The following is a 19,847-nucleotide window of genomic DNA, read 5'->3' on the forward strand; positions in this document are numbered from 1 at the left end:
ATCGCTTGAGCCCAGGAGTTTGAGGTTGCTGTGAGCTAGGCTGACGCCACAGCACTCTAGCCCGGGCAACACAGTGAGACTCTGTCTCAAAAAAAATAAAATAAAATAAAATAAGCTCCTAATGAGCAAATGAACAAATGAGAAAGACCAAATACTAAAAAATCAAGAACAAAATAAGGGTACAACCTTGCATAAACATGGTTCAACTATATGGAAAAGGTATATTTTTAAAGTATGAAAGGAAACGTACAAAAATATCAACAATAGTTGGCCCTAGGTAGTGGAATTCTAACTCCTTTCCTGCTCCTTTTAATTTGGAATATAAATTGACCACAGTGTCAACAAATTAGGTTATCATCATGTTCTGCTTGTCATATTTCCAAAATGGCTTTTATAGAACAGGGTTTCCTCATAGAGGAGTGTTTCTCAGAGTGAATTCCCTGTAACACTAGGCATCCATGGTACTGTTAGGAGAGTTCCAGACTCCAATGTGTTTATGAAACACTATAATCTATATCCTCCTTGCAGAGATTCACAATGCTCATTAGCATAATAAACACACTGAGGAGTCCTGCCCTGAAAATTTAAGAACCTATTGGATTAGTTTCTCCATGTGGTTCAAATTTGACTAGAAAAGTTCAGATAACATCTCTTAGAAGGACATAGAAATATTTTCAATAAAATGCACTTTAGAAAATACTGACAAAGAATTAAAAAGAATATATTATTCAAAATACAGAAGACATTTGAATAATTATGATTAAGCACATGCTTTAGTCATCATATATCAATGAATTTAGTCTAATTAAAATTAAATAAAATGTTTCACCTATTCATAAACTATAAGTTTATCATCTGACTTCCTAAGTATGTCTCAGACTAAATAATTAGATATCAGATATTGAGATCCCTTACATGTCTTACATTACAATTGATCTGTAGGTAGATTGAATAAGAGTGGCTAGGTAAAGGGAAGAAGAGAGAGTGATGAAGAAAACTGAATATTTAAAAAGCAGCAGGTGACATCCTAAATGCTCACTTTTACTCTTCAGCTACCTCTTAACTTGCTTTTCAAAGCAGAGATTAGTTCTCAGGTGTTTAGTTGAAAGTCAACATATTAACAATTATATTTGCTTTTTACAATTTTTTTTTTTTATTTCCTCTGCTTGGTGTTGAGAGCTGAGGGTAGCTGGGAGTAAAATTGTCCTCAGGTACTTTAGCATTTTGCTTTGAAAACTAGTGTAGTTCCAGAAATATTTTCTTTTGGAAAAAAATTAATTATCTCAAGTCCTTAGCCTTTAATACGTAAGACACACAAGGGGCAGAAATAATATATTTAGTTTTTGTGTGGTACAGGGGAAATAAGTGAGCCATAGTGAGGAACTCACTTTCCACAAGCAAGAGATTAGGGCGGTAACTGCTACAAATCAAGAGATATGTATTAAATGTGGGGTGTTCAATATTATGCAGAATACAGAGGAGGTTTCGACCATACCTGGCAGGGTGAAACAGAGGCTTTCTGCCAGTTTCCATCTACAGCAGCAGGAGATTCCTAACTTAGAGGTTGTAGATAGTCCTGCAGTTCAAATTTCCACTTTAGTAGGTTTCTCATGATGTTCCCTGGCCAACCCAGGGTTGAGTCAGAGAAGCTGGGGGAAGGCACTCATACTTAGCTGCAGGGTAGCCCTGCTTGTGTGGCCTTCTATACTGGCCAGCAGATTGGAAATCTTCCACCATCCAAATGAACTCACTATTACTTTATTCCAATCTCCAACCACTGCTTTTGAGGCCTACTACTGTTTATAACTTTGATGTTTTGCCTCTTTCCCATTTTTCCAAATGTTAATCTTGTTCGTGCCAAGTCTGTCTTTTAAAAGTGGGAGTCAACAACACAGGTCACCTTTCCACCCCTCGTTACTGACCAGTTATGTTGCATGGCACGAAGGTCAGTATCCTTGGTGTCCGCAAAGTGTTTCTCTCCCTCTGCTTTGTGAGTATTTGCCTCCTTCAGAAGGCCACAGCAACACAGTTCTTCCATCAGAGGTCTGTAAGAGGTGAGCTCCAGGGAGGAGACTCTTGGTAAACTCATTATTGGAGAATTTTCCCCTAAAATATTTTTATGTCATTTTATGACATTTTTATGTCCATTACTTATGAAGTGAAAATACTCCAAATTCAATACATGATATGTTAGAAGAACATGTAGAACTTTACAAAGAGTTCAAGCAATATCCCAACAGCCTTCCCAACAGCATTTACAAAGATTACGCATCACAGCCGTGAATAGCTCGAACTCTGAATCCAGTTCCTCCTATTACAAGATGTAGTATTTGGACAAAGAACTTAAAGTCTCAGTGTCTCACTTTCCTCATATATAAAATAGGGTCACTTTATAGAAACTGTAAAAGTTCACACTTGAACTGCTATTCCATGCTTTCCTGCCCTTCATAAGCACATGCATTGAATACATGCCACCTGCGGAAAACAGTGAATATCCAGTACCGCAGAGATCATTACAAGTTTTCAGTTCTTTCACTTTAAGAAAAGTGAAAGTGTTTGGTTGATATGAATTGACAGGTGAACACCAACAACCGTGGTGGTGTACCAGTAGACTGAGATCCACATTTTGCGCAATTTTTATTTCACAATCACAGTAAACTAGAGTAGTCATAGAATATTGGTCAATTTTTCTCAACAATCAACTTGAAGTAATCGTTGCCCAATGCTCAAGATCCTGAGTGATTCAAGGAAATACATCAAAGTGGTCCTTATACCAATTGTCAGAATTCTCTTTTATTTTCCAATTGGTAAAATGTGTCTCCATTGACTCTTACTATAACTTGAAACCACATCACGTTCAGTGTATACAGTAACAAAGCAAATACTGAGTACAATCTTGTTAGCAATAGAATATTGCTTTAGGTGAAAAGCTTTATCAAATACAATTGAAGTAAGGTAGGACCAGGGGCCAAGACTTAGTTCAAACTGCTTAATTTTGAAACACTATATATTCTTTTACCCTTATTTCCTGAGTACAACACAAAAAATGAGTATTTGAGGCACACTTATGCTATGGAATATACAGTTACCATCCAGTGTAAAATATAAACCTTCCTTTTAGGTATTTCCTTTAAAATCCCTGGAGCCTCCATATCAGTAAATTCCTACAGCGAGACAAGCAGGCTTCTGAGAGACCCCCTTAGGTTTTGCCGCAGCTTGATTCTACCCTGTTCCATGCTTTGGGGACGAAAAGACTTCCTTAGATTCTGTTTATTGGTAACAGACTTTTTTAAAAGATTTCTTTACAGGGAGTAAAGTTTAAAAAACATTTTCTCCATGTGCAGGAGATTAATTCAAATGATTATTTAAATAACAAGGGAATATAGTCTTTTAGATAATTTGTGCTAATGTTTTTAAATTTACTTGCTGCTAGATTTTTGTTGTGATTTATTTAAAATATGTGACATTGAGCAAAAAAATCCTGGCACGAGAATCAAGGATTCTGGGCCTAGCCCTGGCTCCTTTGCCCTGTGATCTTGGCAATAAAATAGGCACAGTCTTTCACACAGTGTCTGGCCCAATAGTAGGTAATCAGCTTATATTTGTTAAATGACTGAATGAATGACCTTTTAGAACTCCAGTTTCTGTAGATTCGTGTTGTGGGATCATATCTACTTCCTTGAGTGCCGTATCCTGCAGTTATTTAGGTGAAACCACATAAAAAGCATCTTTATGTAGATGCTTTTTAAAAGTATAGGCCATTACTAATAGTGTTCTTACAAGTTGTATCATTTTTGTCTTCTCCAAAAGTGGGTTACCAAGCTAAAGAGTCATGGCAAAGAACAGAAAAATTGTAGCCAGACAGATCATGGTACTGTAATGCTTCTGCCATTCACTAGCTGGGGGACTTTTGTAAGTTATTTACCCTTTGAATACCCTCAATTTCTACATCAGTATATTGGGGACACAAACATATTTACCCATAGAATTCAGATGTGAATTATTTAAAATAATAGATGCAAATCACTTAGTCTAGTTTCTGGCATAGGAATTACATCTATTGCTGTTATTGTTGCTTTAATTACTACTGCTACAACTATACTATTCTACAACCTGACAATGTCAATATACAGCCATGAACCACATAACAATGTTTCAGTCAATGCGGACCACATATGCAACAGTGGTCTCATAAAATTATCATGAAGCCGAAAAATTCCTATTGCCTAGTGACTCCAGCGCTATCATAATATCACAGCACAACCATTTTTTAGATAGGTTTAGATACACAAACACCACCGTGTTACAATTGCTTACAGTATTCAGCGCAGTAGCATGCTATACGGATTTGTAAGCTAGCAGCAATAAACTATACCATATAGCCTAGGTGTTATAGTAGGCTATACCATCTAGGTCTGTGTAAGTACAAAATCGCCTAAAAACACATTTCTCAGAATGTGTTCCCATCATTAAGTGATACATAACCATGCTTTAAATGCATCACACATATAGAAAATATATTAATTGATATTTTTATTCTGATAAGTAAAATTCTCCTCATAAGTAACATTCTTCATCAATGTAAACAACTGAAGAATAATAATTGTTTTTGATATGGAAGCATAGAAGAGAAAAATCTTAAATGTTGATTTGAATATGTCAATATACATGTAATTGGAATCCATACCTTAAAAACTTTACTCACCCCAATTAAAAATGCAGCAAAGATCATCTGCTATGGTTTGAGTATCCCCTCTGAAACTCATATTCAAATTTGATTTCCAATATGGTGGTGTTGGGAGTTGGAACCTAGTGGGAGGTACTTGGATCATGGGAACACTGCCACCATGAATAGATTAATGCCATCTCATGGGAGTGAGTTCTTATTGAGTTCCCTTGAGAGCAGGTTGTTATAAGCAAGCCCAGCCTCTCATGTGTGTCTCTTTGCATGTGTCCACTTTCCCTTCCACTTTCTGCCGTGAGTTAAAGCAGCAGGAGATCCTTACCAGATGGGCTGCCTGATTTTGAAGGTCTCAACCTCCAGGATCATGAGCCAAATACATTTCTTTTCTTTATAAATTATAAAGCTTTATAAATTTATGAACTCAGGTATTCTGTTACAGCAAGACTAAACAGACTAAGAAATCATCATAATGACTTATGGTGTAGCATCTTATCAAATAATGAAAAAATAACAAATCCATGTTTTTCCACTTAATATATTATGAAATATCAAAAATCAATTTAATTACTTTACAATGTATATACTGTGAACAGAAGATGTGCACAGTTTATATATGGTCTTTTGCGTGGTTTTTGAAATCAAACCCATAAATTCCCATCCTGTTTCAAATATTATAAGATATTACAATAACTCAAGAAAATTCACAAAAATATCTGACAGCTTCATCTGAAAAAAAAATCAACCCAAATAATCTAGGAATGTGACAATACTTAAGCCTGAATGGTATTAAATAGAAACAAAATTATGATAATTATAGAAATAGTAATGAGAATACCTATAAATTATAAATCATAAATTCAGACATTATGAGTTACAAGCACTACTAATAGATCCCAAATTGAATGATTATTTGAACAGAATGACTTTCCTACTTAGAGTCCAGGAGTTTATTCACCTAGATTTTCATCATGAACCAACTTTTTAAAAATTAAAATTCAAAAAGCAAATTGACTTATGAAAATAATCATTAAAAGCTCTTCAAATTTTTTTTCCTTCTTTCAAAGGGTCTTTTATAGAGTGTCTGTGTCTTTACAACCAAATATCTTCCAATTGTATATTATTACTTTGGCTTGCAATCAGTTTCCCCATCTCTGTAATAAGCAAGGAAATGGAACAGGTAATATCTGGAATTAAAGTAAAACCATGGAATAGTTCTAGGACTCTGATCAAAGGTAATATGAAAAGCTCCTTTCAGCAGCTCATCACAGAAAATGTTGCCTTTGGGTGCTCAAAGGGAAGCGCCACAACCAGTCTCAGGAAGGTTCTGTCAGGCACTGATCTTTTCCAGGACACCCTAATGGGGGACCAGAGTCCATCAATGGTCCAACTTGAAGACACAGTCAATAAAACTCAAGGGTTCATTTTCGTTTGAATAGACAAAAAGTTGTGTGCATAATGTTTTAGAATTTCAGCACGGTATTTATTTAACAAAGTCTAGTGGACTGAATATAGATTCCCTCTAACATTAGAGCTCTCTAGATTCTATTCTAATAGAAGTAGTTTTAGTAGCAGTAGGGACCATTAATTGATTACTTATCTCATGTAGAATTAAAGGCCTATAACCATACCTTATTAAATCCTTAGTACAATTCTATATTTTGAGCTTCACTTAAGAGATCAGGAAACAGTTCCAATAAGGTGAAGTGGTTTGCTTAAGGATATTCGGCTGTTAAATTCAAAGCTGGTATTCAAACCAGTCTGACTCCAAAGCCCTTACACTCAAACCCTAAAAAGATAGTTAAGGGACAACCAAATGATCCCTCTTCACTCAGAGCGAAGAATATACTTACAAAAGCCTTAGTCATAAAGCTTATTTAATTGACGACGTTCATTTCTTCCCCATTGATTAAGTCTTCAGTGCCTACATCAAGGTTATTTGCAGAGGAGCCTACACAATTTCCAAGTTGAGCTCCCTCTTCTTTTGTTTTATTTAATAATAACTACAGAAGTAAAATTACCAACCTTAGCAGCTTTGAATGGGAACATAGACTTTACTGGAAAGGGGCTGTTCTAGTCTATGCTTCTCTGTGATTAAAGGGCAGGAGGTGGCTCTGGCCTCAAGGCTTAGCAGTTGGTTATTTATGAGAACTAAATAGCTAACATACCTATTCCTCCACTAAATTCTGCCACTCCGAGTCACAGGCACTCTGTCAGGGAAGACTAAAGGTAGTAAAGAAGAAAGACAATAATCCCAATTTACCTCATTTTAACATTATTTTAGCCTGCAACATTAACTGTGGAATGTGAATGATGCATGTAAGAATATCATGTGATTCCACCCAGAATTCAAAAACACTTTAACACACAGTCATGGGTCATTTCAGAAGGTATGTATAGCATACAACTGAGAATAAACAGGCCTAAAGACTTAAAAGATATATTGCTCTTCATTTTGCCCTGCATATTTGCATATACTCTAGTGCTTCCTGTGCTGAAGTTTTTGATTGGCAGCTGCAGTCTCATGTTCATATTATAATTTGAAAGTGCTACCTCTCCTTGTTTGGGAGGATTTTGTTTTTCAGGGCTTTTTTGTTTGTTTTAAACTTTAGTTTGCTGTAAAATAGTTTTACTATATCAGCTAAAGTTACTGACCCAGAATTTAAGGGTGTTTTTTTTTTTTTTTCAGTATGCCATGCTTATTTTGACCACTTTACTTCACCAACTCCTGAAGTAATTATCTGTCACACTAAATTATGATTATTTCTTGAATTCTATTATAAATTAACTAAGACAAAAGTTAACATATATATCAGGAACTTGCATTGAAATTGAAGTGATTTTAGATCTCTTTTTGTCTAATTACCCGATATTTATTTACCCATCTATGCCAAATATCTTCCATTTGTGCCTCAAGATGCGCTGTCCACATGTCTCTCTCTGCTTTTTGCAGTAAGAGACTGGCTTTCGGGAGCTGCACCAATGGGCTCATGGCCCTCTGGCTGTCGGCAAGGATCAATGAAGGGAAACACGACAGAAAAGGATGGTAGGGTATTTAGCCCTTGGTCTCCCGCTTGATGAATATCTAGGTGCTGGCTGCATGGCATCTTTCTCCCAAAGGCCACAGCTTCTGCCAGGGCACCTTCCCATACATCTCCCCTCTGAGTGTTCAGGTAACTATTTCTGCCCCTTGACCAGGAGTAGTGAAGTCTACCCTGCAATCCCAGGGTACTGCATTATCCTCTGATTTGCCAAAAAAAAATCTTTGCCCACAACACTGTAAATGTTGTAACATTAGATAAACTTTCCTCAAATGATTTAGTTTACACATGTTGTGTCTTTCCTTCTGGAATGCTGATACATATCTAGGGGTAAAAAGGGATGAACAGAGAATGGTTCCTGCTGTCACAACATGTAATCGAACAAATAGGACCAGCTTCGTGGGCATGTGACCTGTGCAGTTGCACAGGGCCCTGGGCTCAGAAGGGCTCCGCTCTTGGTCTAATACTCTTCTGTCACCTTCTTGAAATTCTTAATAATTTTTGAACAAGGGGCTTGAGTTTTCATTTTGCACCATGCTCCACAGATTATGTAGGCACTCCTGCAAATTGGTACACATGTTAGATACAAATACAACTTTAATAACAGCAACAGACATTTGTTGAGGTCTTACTATGTTCCAAATACTGTTTTTAAAAGTGTGTACAGTCTAATTCATTTAATTTTCTCAAAACCCAATGAAGAAGGTGTCATTATTATCTGCACTTTTTAGACAAGGAAGCAGAGGCACAAAGAATTTAAGTAACTTGCTCAAGTCCACACTGCTAGTAAGTATAGAATATGGGATTCCAATCCAGGCATTCTGGCTTCCTCTATGCTACTCTACTTCTGCAATGGAAGCACAGAAAAGAAAGCAATTAGGTTAAATTTATAATTAATCTTTAAAGTCATGTGAGTGCTAATATGTCACAAACTTAAGACTGTGGAAATGGCTGTGTCTCCTGTACAGAAAGATTGATCACAGAGCCACAACAGGGACAGAAAATGTGTGCACAACAATGTAGAACTCATATCACGATAGCATAAAAATAGCTGAAGGATTTTGTAAATGTTAATAAATCTTTTCTTGATTTTGACATGTCTTATAGTCCTGAATAAAATCCAAGTAGGATTTACATCTGTTGATCGTCACCTTTTTAAACTATTTTCTTTATTCCTAACAACTCCAGGAAACCTGTTTAACAAGAACAATAAAAGTTGTTAATATTTACTTCTAGAAAGAAATTAAACACAATATCTAAGACAAGGATTTGAAATTATAAAATAGCACATATCTTAGTTTAATTTCTATATCATACTATTCAGAATTATACAAGGTTTAGGTTTCTAAGTTTTATGTAATATTTACTGCCTTCCAAGCAGGGATAATGCAGTCTCTTTGGTTAGGAAGGTTTGTTATCTTTGCTGTTGCTATTGTTTTCTTTTCCCCCCTAAACCACTAAAGATTTTTCTTACTAATCTACAAATGATTACTTTTCTCTCATTTTAAACATTGTACACTTTAATAGATTTTGTTTCTACCTTTTTAAATTACAATTTATCAACCATCGTTGGGACAAGACTCATACAAATCAGGGGTTCCTAACGCTTGGTTATGTGGATTCTTTTACACTTCTCTGAAAAAGGCAGGTGAATACTCCCACAATTATTTTTATCTTACTGCCAAGCCTTGTGAGCTGAATCTTAAACATCCCAATCTGACGTCCAAATCAAAACAGACCCCCTTTTCCTCCAAATAAATGAGCTGTTTGTCAAGGCTGACTGGCATGATTTAAAGGATATCTTAGCCTAGGGTATTATTTTAAGAGATGAGCAAATGGGGAAACCCCACAGCCCAGCCAATAAAATATGAACTTAAGGTGCAAAGAAGCACTCATAAATATTACTTAGAACAAGGGATTCATTGTTTCCCTCCAACCCATTCAGTTACTCCTCTGATCTCAGCCCCTCTCTGTGCGTCAGGAAAGCCTCTTCCTTTAACCTGTGGTTTTTTAAAGCTGAGCTACTACATTATTTATGACTGTAAATGTGAGTAGCCCGTCTGTTTGCTCCTTGTACACACACACTGAGACAACCCCCCTCTTTTCCCCACTTCGGTATTTTAGCGTGTGAGGATGAAAGGGCTTTCCCCTGGAGCTGATGTGGTAGGGGATGCTGAATTAGCTGCTGTGTCAGTATGAGGTAGACTGAGGATTTCCCAACACCCCCCACCTGCACAACTCTAAGATCAGCCTTTAAGGAGTCATTTCATTCACTTTCTTTCTTTCAAGTACTTTTTAAAAAATATTTTCTTTCTTTCTCATCTCATCCTCATCGTCCTATGCCTCCAACTCTTAACACTCGATCTCTTCCTTCTCTCTCGTCACCTCAGCTTAAAAAAAAGAAAATAATTTCTTCACAGGAGTGCCACGGGTATGAAATAAAGATAACATACGCAAAATGGGAATTGCATGTTTGATGAGTGTTATTTTTGCTCAACATTGTAAGTTTCCTCCTTTTTTTTAACATTCCTTTAAATTTCTTCTTTTAAATGTTGATTATTTTATAAGCTAGCAAAGGCAAAACACAATTAAATTCTGCTAATGGGATCCTCAGGGAGAGATGAGGAGGCAAAGAAGGATGGAATGATGGGCAAACAATTATAGGCGATGGCAGGAGCTAGGGCAGTTCTGATGCCCTGGGGAGCTTTTCTCCCAGTGGGTGGAGCCTGCAATTGGCAAGTCATAACCTTTTCCTTCTCCACCAGAGAGAAAACAGGAGACTGTACCTACATTCTCAAACTGTAACTAATTGATTTTCAACTAACCTACGCCTCCAGCTATGAAGAAACTAGGACCAAAGGCAGATCCCAGGAAGGGTGGGGGTGGCAAGACAAGGGGTGCCAAGAGAGCCTAAGGCTAGAGACCACAGAACTAAAGAGGAAAGGCCAAAAAATGTGGGGTTGGGGAGAGAAGGCAGTGATACTACAGAGAACGGAAGAATGAAAGGGAAGGAGGGAGAGAAGGTGGTGGTTGAGCCAGTCCCAAGTCCTTCTAGCTTATGTGTTCGTATCTTCTTCATTCCAGCCTGAACTTTTAAAACCGGCTATTTGTGACTGACCGTTAAAATTTGCAAGAAATCTTGTTAATTAACCTATGATTGTAACTATCTCTGGCAGCCATACCAGTCACTGGACAATCAACTAGCTTTAAAAGAGAACAAGAATCCCTTTGGTCATGTTTATGAGTGTGAAGGGTGACGGAAGAAGAGAAAAAAAGGTCTCCACCCTCAGCAAATTCTTTCTCTTCAAAAGTTAAAAGTTGTAAAGAATGATTGTTGCTTTACCCAATATTAGCATCTGCTACTCCAGGCATAATTTATGAATATGTACTATAATGGCTTTACATCATCTTTCTCCCCAGCCCATCCCCCCTTAAAAAAAATCTTGCATGTGTTTATGGGTGTGTTTATGTTACACAAGTGTTAATAACCCTGTTGGAGAGACTACATAGATAGGCATCTTTAGGTAGATCTGTATATAAATTCCTCTCCACTGGGCACTTGGGTCAGCCAAAAACAACAATAAATATCAATGATGTCTTTCAAATCTGACAACTGAGAACATAAGCATTTTTTCCTTCCAGTATCAGAAGAATTTAATGATTTGAGGAAGTAGGGGAAGGAGGGCTTAATATAAAGTTTTTAAAGCATTTTTTCTTTCATGTTTAACATACTAATTCTGTTGTTATATAATATTAAAAAAATTAAGCATCACATTTGAATCCTTTTATACTTGGAATTGATATATATTTTTGGAATATATCTAAGAAGCATTTGACTTCACTGATTAGTGAGTGAGTCAAAAACCACTGATAAACCCAAAGTTCAACTTTTCAGAAAAATTCATCTAGACAAAGAATAATATTAAAGTAAATTTCCTGTTTTTATGGTTTTTTGTAATTTCCTCTAAAACATCTACAAAGTTATGTTCTTTTAGTGATACTATCACCAAGTAATCAAATAAAATTAGTTCCTAACTGAAAGATCCTGAAATACACCACATGTTTACCTTTATGTAAATAGAGATATACTTAAATATTGCAAACAGATTATCTAATCATTCATTTAATTTGCATAGGTATTTAATACATACACTAGCACCATTTTTGAAAAAGAGGTGGTTAAAAGAGAAAAAATTTACTAGAAAGATATCTTTTGTTACTAACAAAATAATGCGGCATTAACTAAGCAAAAATTCCACTGATAATCAACAGTTTTAGGGAAAAAGCAAAGAACTGAATCTGTAAAAGCTCTATACTATGAGACTTACAAAAGTTGGCCTGAAAATAATAAATACGATAGAGGGAAAGTTTCTCTTCACACAATTAATTTGTATTTGTTTCTGCAAAGTGAACAAATCACTAATATAATTTAAAGGTTAAAATGACATGTTTGGTTTCATATTTGGATGTTTACATGCCTAAAGGCAATTTATATGCATTTTATTTTTTTCTTTTAGTAAATTCTAATCTATTTTTCACTTATGAACACAAAACTTATCTTACCTGAAGTTTAAAAAGTATTTTGCCAAATATAATTCTGAGTTTGGATTAAGTTTAATTGCTCTTGATGAGCAAAATTTATGTTGAAAAAAATGTCTTTCTGAATGAATTGTAGAAAATTTATTGTTTGACTTGAAAATGACAACATACAGGCATTTTAAAAAAGGATGCTACTAGATCCTTTATACGTAATTCATGTTATTATGGGAAACGTCAACACATTCTTTTCACATATTTAAATATCCAGGTGACTTCCTCAGTAAAAATCCCTTGCTTCTTGCTAATTTGACTCATTTGCACTTTGTCTCAACTACATACATATTTTTTTAAAGATACTAAAGAATAAAATTAAATAAAATCGTCTGGAGTTTTATAAGAACATGAAACAAGTTGCAGTTAATATTTGTTAATGAATATTACATTAAAAAGCATTTAAATTCTTATTACAGTTAATAATGGTATTACAAATTTACCTTTTCTGGGTACATTTTGGCCCATTTTATTATGAAAGAAATAGAGAAGTTAAAGATTTTTACTAAGCAGTTGTTGATTGTAAGGTTTGGATATGTTAGAAGGCATGGTCTAAGGATAATAGAATGCTAGTTCAATTTTCTCGGAGACTACCAGGAGAAACACCTAGTATCAGAATCAGTTTGTCAATAATTTCATTTGAGATATTTAGTTTGCAATTATTAAATAAAGAAGAAACATTATGGCTTGTTCTCGAGGATAAATCACTACTCAACAGTTCAAGCACAATAAAAATAAAAAAAATCAAATTTTCTAAAGCCCATAGCCAACATTGTTTCTCTAAAGTAAAATGAATAAATATATTTCTTGGTATAGGTAATAAACTGATAAACTGTTGTGCTATTATAATCTGAACAATATAATCAAAATTTAATTGATTTAAAAATGTATTCCTTAATAATACATTAACAATGAAAAAAAGTGCTTGAAATCACTGAATAAAACTGCTTACTATTGTTTTTGACTTCATACTCTATGTAGATTAATAGAAAGTAATGGCACACAAATGCTAAAATAATACTTGATTCTTTTCTTAAAAAATACCTCTTTTTGAATAATCAAAATAATTATAATAATATATATTATTAAGACAAATTCAAGACTGAGCTACTGTTTTTTAAAGTATGTAACATAACAAATTCTTCTCTATCAGATTTTAAATGACCTGAACTGATTTTTTCCAGTGATTTAACTTACAAACATGTAAATTATGCTAGATTGCAATTTTTCTAGTACTGAAGCTACTTTAAATTCTTAAATGATATTTTAGAAATGCTACAAAGTAAAATGTACCATGAGCCACATTTGCATGCCCCCTTATAGTAGGAAAATGCAATCATATAGTTTAATTAGAATTAAACTATATTTTAATGGCATAGAAGTTCCAAGTGAAATCTATTAATTATATGCAGAAGAAAAGGCCTCCAGGACACTTGAAGAGTGCAACGAATGATGACTTACTAAAACCTAATAATGAGAGCTTTGTCTCTAGTAACATAAAACATATGATTTATTAGGTACCTTATCCTTCATGCTAGGATTGTAAGAGCAAATGAGCAGAGCATATTAAGTAATATATATTATAAAAGCACCCATGTGTTATTAAGACTTCTTGCTATCTGACTTTTCACAGGATAATTCCTTTGAGATATCATATGAGGAAGTTTTTAATTAAGTGTATAATAAAACATGTCGATTTTAAGTCAAAGCAGATTATACTTTTAAAGGAAAGTTTTAAAAGTTATTACATTACAAAGTTCTCAGTTCTTCTCAGTTAATTAAATTTGTAGATAAAATTTTTAGTCTTCAGAAATAAAATACATTCCATGTTATTTTTCTTTGAATGTCAGAAGATAGTAAATTTCACCTTCAGTTTTTACTAAAATATTTAAAGAAAACAATAGCTCTTATAAAATCATTTTAAATTGGTAAGCGCTTTACATTTTATTGCCAGAGAGAATATTGAACACTAATTTACCATCTGATGTTGTTAATATCTAAAAACTACAATGAAGTACCAGCTTTGAGTAAAACATAATTTTAAAAATGATTCACTAATATTGCTGCTATTTACAGAAATTTTTAGTTAAATATTTTATCTCAAGTAAAAGGTATAGGTAAAGACCATGGCAGCATGTTTTACATTTCCCTTGCCTATGAAAAAAGTCAAGTAAGAATGACATATTTTAATCATTACAGGTAGGAAATGTTAGATTGGAACTTTTTTTCTAAAATATTTTTCATAGAATTTCAGAATCCCTTCCTGTATTCTATCATAGTGATCTTTTATAGTATTATTTGATCTTAGTTAATTTCACATCAATACTATTATGGTAGTTGCTTTCCCTAGTTAAGAATTTTTTATTATTGTGTGAATATATACTTATATGTGCTTTAAATTACTAACAAAAAAAAAATGGTTCAGAATGTCACTTTAACTTTCCCATCTGTAAGTGCTTGTTTTTTTTTTTTTTGCCCATAGCATAAGCTGTCCTCATAAATTTCCCTTTTCTTAGACTACTGCCTTTTTATTCATATATTTCAGCAAGATTGAAATTTTAACAAAATCTAAAAACAGCCAAAGCTACTCAAACTATAAGTGTTTAATTTTAGCTTTTCATATTAAATATATATTTGACTTTGTTGCCTAAGGCAAAATCTTACCTCATATCAATGAAAGAAAGAAAACAGAAGCTAGAGAGGAGAGTTATAGAAAATGACTTTACATAAACATGACCACCTACCAAGCAGCTACTTTACCATTAGGAAAACTTCAACGTTGTAAGAACATAGATTAACAAATAAACGAACAACATACCTAAGTTGACAAAGCTCATAACCATGTCAGCATCATTCAGAAAGTTGGTATCATGTAGGCTGGCTAGAGGAGGACTCTGGGTGGTCAGAGGAGTGGTCCGAGATAACTGTATGCCGCGAGGATACCCATTGGGAGAGGCTGGGTATCCCTTTCTTGCCCCTCTGGGCTCTCCTGCCAAAGATGCCCTCACTGAGTATTCCGACTCTTCGGGGTTTTCTTCACTGGCCATGGCATTGTATAGGTCCAGCATAAAGAGAGGCGCAGAGGATGCCTGTTTTCCAGGTGAAAATGGTCTGGGTCTGTGAGGCAAACCCAAAATAGAGAGAATTTCCCTCTGTATTTCCCGTCTTTCGTGGTTCCGTAGTCTTCTATAAATAAAACTGGAGTGAACATGATTGTCTCCCAAACCTCCTTTTGCATAACCCACTAGAACCCAGCAGCTCCAGAGGAAACCCACAACACCCCTAAGTAAAACTACAGTCAGATGCATTTTTGTCCAAAAGCAGAAGTTTATATTTTTAGTTTTTCTTGTCCTCTTAAAAAAAAAAAATCTAAGTTCCTGGGAGGTACACTTTCCCAGTAGCTGAAAAAACAAATTTACCTATTCTTCATGACAGTGACATTTTTCTGAACACAACATCCTCACTGATTTTCCTGTCCTATTTTAAATATTTTGCAATGTGTCAAGAGTAGTTATATCTAAGAAAGCTGAAACTCAGATTTCCAATTATCCACAGTTGTTAAGAGTTTTTGCTGCATTGATGTAGCAGAAGACGGCTAATATTATTTGATCAGATGACCTATGCATTCCTATATGAATTTATGATAATCAGGCCTTTGGTATTTGAATTAACGAAAGTTGATCTTCTGATAAACTGTAGTTCCCAAAGTATCTTCACTTGCTGTTGAGTTCTTCTCAACCCTTGAGCTCTTTCCAAGACAAATCTTGATTTCTGAATCACAGATCTATGCTGATCTGCACCTTGGTGTTGGAATATATATTTGTCCGGCAGCTTGGTGATAACTTTAACATCTTTTGTGTCGTCTTAGTGTAAAATAATACTCAAGGTTGTACTATTCAAGTAAATGTGTTTCCCTGAATTTACTTGAAATCCTTCCTGTAAGTCCATTCAATCCTTTCTCCTTCTTACTGTTAATTCCACCTCCAGCAGGCACAAATATACCAGCCCTCTTCAAGAGAGATCTAAAGAGTAATGTAAGCACAACCCTGCTGGGAAAGAAGAGGCTTCTCATTGTAATTTGAAACTGGTAAAGCAAAAAGAACTTAACCCTTTTGCTACCAGAAAAGCCTCCATTTTCACAATTTTGTAACCACGCATCTAACAGAGAACAGTGATGCATGGAGCACACAAGTTCTGGGGGAAAGAAAAGCCAGTTTCAAGTGGCAGACTGAAAATTTTGCCACCCATTTTCTATAGTACTCTTTTAGATCTTTTTTTTTTAATGGCATGCACTTAATATACTTCTATATTAGTTCTCAGGTTGTGACTAAATTAAAAATGATTTGTCTCAGTTCTATACTTAAGATTATTTCTAGTTTCTGTAAGTCATAAAAGTGCACTTCTTTAAAAATAGAAAGATGAGTTGTAAATTGAGGTAATTTGCTGTTTCTTAAGAGCAGCCAGATCTTTTAAAAATAAAAAACAGAGAATTAATCACTAGTAAATATATTCTAGCTCCCAAAGTAGTAGTTATAATAATTCAATCACGACGATTAGATAACCCAGCATTAAGTGTCTTTAAATATCAAAATTTTAAGCAAAAAGTATATTCACATTTCTCTTTTTAAATCAAGACAGTTGAAACACAAATATCCTCAGATATAGTATCATGATTCTTGTACGTCATTTCTTTTGAAATGTACACAGACTTACAAATTAGATATTTCCCACAAATTATACTCAGTTCTTTGATTTGTTTTAACCCATGCAAATAAACACAAATCAAATTTTCTTCATGACTACATGCAGATTAAAATTTGAGTTTTTAAAATTTGATGGGTAAAATGGGGAAAGCGTACACCTTTCTAAAATACCATACTTAATCTGAGGAAATGAGCAAAGTACGTGTTTATCCTTAATGTTTAATGCCTTTAAAATTTGGAAGTCTACAATGTTTTTGTGCAGCTATAATTTTCCTTACAAGCTCTCACTTAACCTTAAGTCTCACAGTACTTTCATTGTCTGGGATAGTTTTCTGATACCAATGTAAATTTATTGAGCAAATTCTAGAACTGTTATGAAATTTTAATGTTTTTCCTTTACTTTACCTAGAGGCTCCTGGTTTCTTGTTTAATTTCTTTTTAAATACTTCCTCTGAGTGTATAAAGAAAAGTCATATTTCTCACAAGTCTTCAGTTTATTGGTGAGTTCAAAACACTGAAAGGGCTTGCAGAATCTTATCGTCTGTATCATTTTTCTTATACAAACTCACTGCACAAAATCTTGATGATTCTGTTTAATATTTGCCTTACAGAAAATTCTTTATTAATAGCCATGTAGGATGCCACAGTAGCAGACTCAAATTCTGACATACACGGAACACCCCTGTAAAATAGCTATCACAAAGAATAGCAGTGATGCAGGTTGGAAGTAAATGAAGAAATACCATTTCAATCAGAAATAGTTTAAACTGCTAAAATTCTTGAAATTGCTTATTTAATATTCAAACCAAACTACAAATTTTTGGTCATTGGTACAGATTCAAATCAATTCCTTTAAGGCAAAATTTTCTCTTCTGCATTTATAAAACATGTTCTAGATAAAGTAGCCTACGATTTTCTTCTGTATTTTAAAATAAATTACCAAGTTTATGAATTTGCCTCACATCTCTAAAGCACATCATAGTTACAAAATAAAAATTGATCACACTAAAGGAAGAAACAACTCTTATTATCTTCCATATGTGCTGATTTTTCCCCCAAGATACATGTGAAAAATAAAAATGAGACTAGGTGTCACGAATCTCAAAAACTCATTTTCCCAAAGCATGATTTATAATATCAATTAATGTAATTGTAATTTAATTGCTTAACCAGGCATATAGACTACCGCTGTATTGGAAACCAGTTGCCAATGTTCTTGGTCAGAATTTTTAGTACCTACCATCCCCACCTTCCCTTCTAACTCAAACTAGATTTGGCAAACATTCATTTTTAAAAAAGATCGACATGTGCAAGGAGAGAAAGAAAATAAAGAAAAACTCTTCCAGGAACAAAGGGGAAATGGTAACTACCAAATGAAAAGTCAGGTTTATTTTCAATTAAAAGCAAATGTATTTTACCACATCATTTGGATTTCCAGGTAGATCTGTATCTAAGTATGTGACAGCAATTTGAAAGATATTTTGCAACTGCCAGTTATAAACATTCCAAGTTTCAGAGCATGCGTTTAAAGTGTACAAGGCATTGAACATACTGAATAAGCATATACCAAGAAAGAAGATGTAGGGACAGGGGAAAAGCCCAGAGCATAACGAGAATTGTTCCTAAAGATAAGTATGTTTTGCAAAAAGGAGCCTTCATAAAAATATACAATGTAGTATTCGCCTGGGTATATTCTTATGTAAGGGACTTTCTGGTAAGGAACAAACACAGCGGAATCCACATAAGACTTATTTCTCCACTGTCATTCTTTCTTTTCATTTTTCGCTTTCCTTCACTAACATTTGACACATTTATTTAATCCATAGATATACAAACCAACTATGTCCAATCAACCAATTCCATTTTTTTTCCAGCTTTTCAAAAGATATTTGCTCCAAAGAAATTTGAAATATTTATAAGTCTGTTTTGTTCTAGAAAAGGATCTTCCTATTTTACTTCTGGTTTTCTGTGGTTGTGGCACTTTCTCCTTGAAACAAAATCTCCTAATAGAAAGATTTGACTACAGTGAAAGATAGATACTCAGTGGAAGTGGCATCTGCATTCCTAAATTACTTCTCAAGTTTGGAAAATAATTCAAAATCATTTGAAGATGATCATAAAATTCCTAAGCAGGGTGGAAAGAAGACCAAGTGGAAAGAAGACCACTTGGACATCGAAGAGGCTGGCAGCAGTGGGAGAATTCAGGGAAGGTATCCCCTTCACGAAACTTTTTGGGGAATACATATACAAGTGCAGAACAGAGTGGCATCTGTGATATTAAATTGCTTCAGTTCACCCTCTTTTTGAGCAAAAACTATAGCATACATATAAACAGAGAATATGGTGTGGTCCAAAGAAAGACAGAGCAGTGCTACAACACCACCATCTGACTTAGATTTGCCTTCTGTAACCTGAAAGGGATCGTAATCATGGGCAGCCTATAGTTTTTGTCTATCTGGTTACTAGCTGTTAAGGAAAACTTGGAAATGCATAATAAAATGCAATCACCAAAAACTTTTGAAGTGTTTGGTATTAGTTTTAATGGATGGTGACATTATCGAATAGTTTTAAGTGAACAGAGGATTTTTCAATATGCTTTGTATTATTACATGTTCCTAAGATTGTTTTATATTATTTCACGCAAGTAGGTATTCCAACGGAGAATAAACCAAGACTTGATAATTAAAAATCAGACACTGTTAGTGAAATACCAGTTTAAGGATTGCTTCTGACAAATAAACTCTAATTAACTCATCTCAAAACAGTTATTTGGCCAGATGTTTTTACCTGTCACTCAAATTGACAGATTTTACGTAATTAGATAGGCTGACC

At 34.4% G+C, this 19,847-nt stretch overlaps 1 protein-coding gene across 1 annotated transcript in view; it reads right to left on the bottom strand.

The window, feature by feature from the left end:
- Positions 1-16,330, bottom strand: part of BMP5 (bone morphogenetic protein 5) — a 128,329-nt gene extending 111,999 nt beyond the window's left edge. The window contains exon 1 of the mRNA XM_012648706.1: positions 15,131-16,330. Coding sequence (XP_012504160.1) covers positions 15,131-15,620 — 490 coding nt within the window. The 5' untranslated portion in view covers positions 15,621-16,330. The remainder of the gene's footprint in view (positions 1-15,130) is intronic.
- Positions 16,331-19,847: the final 3,517 nt, after the last annotated feature.

This window comes from Propithecus coquereli, unplaced genomic scaffold, assembly GCF_000956105.1.
Source record: "Propithecus coquereli isolate 6110/MARCELLA unplaced genomic scaffold, Pcoq_1.0 Scaffold292, whole genome shotgun sequence".
NCBI classification, from domain to species: Eukaryota; Metazoa; Chordata; class Mammalia; order Primates; family Indriidae; genus Propithecus; species Propithecus coquereli.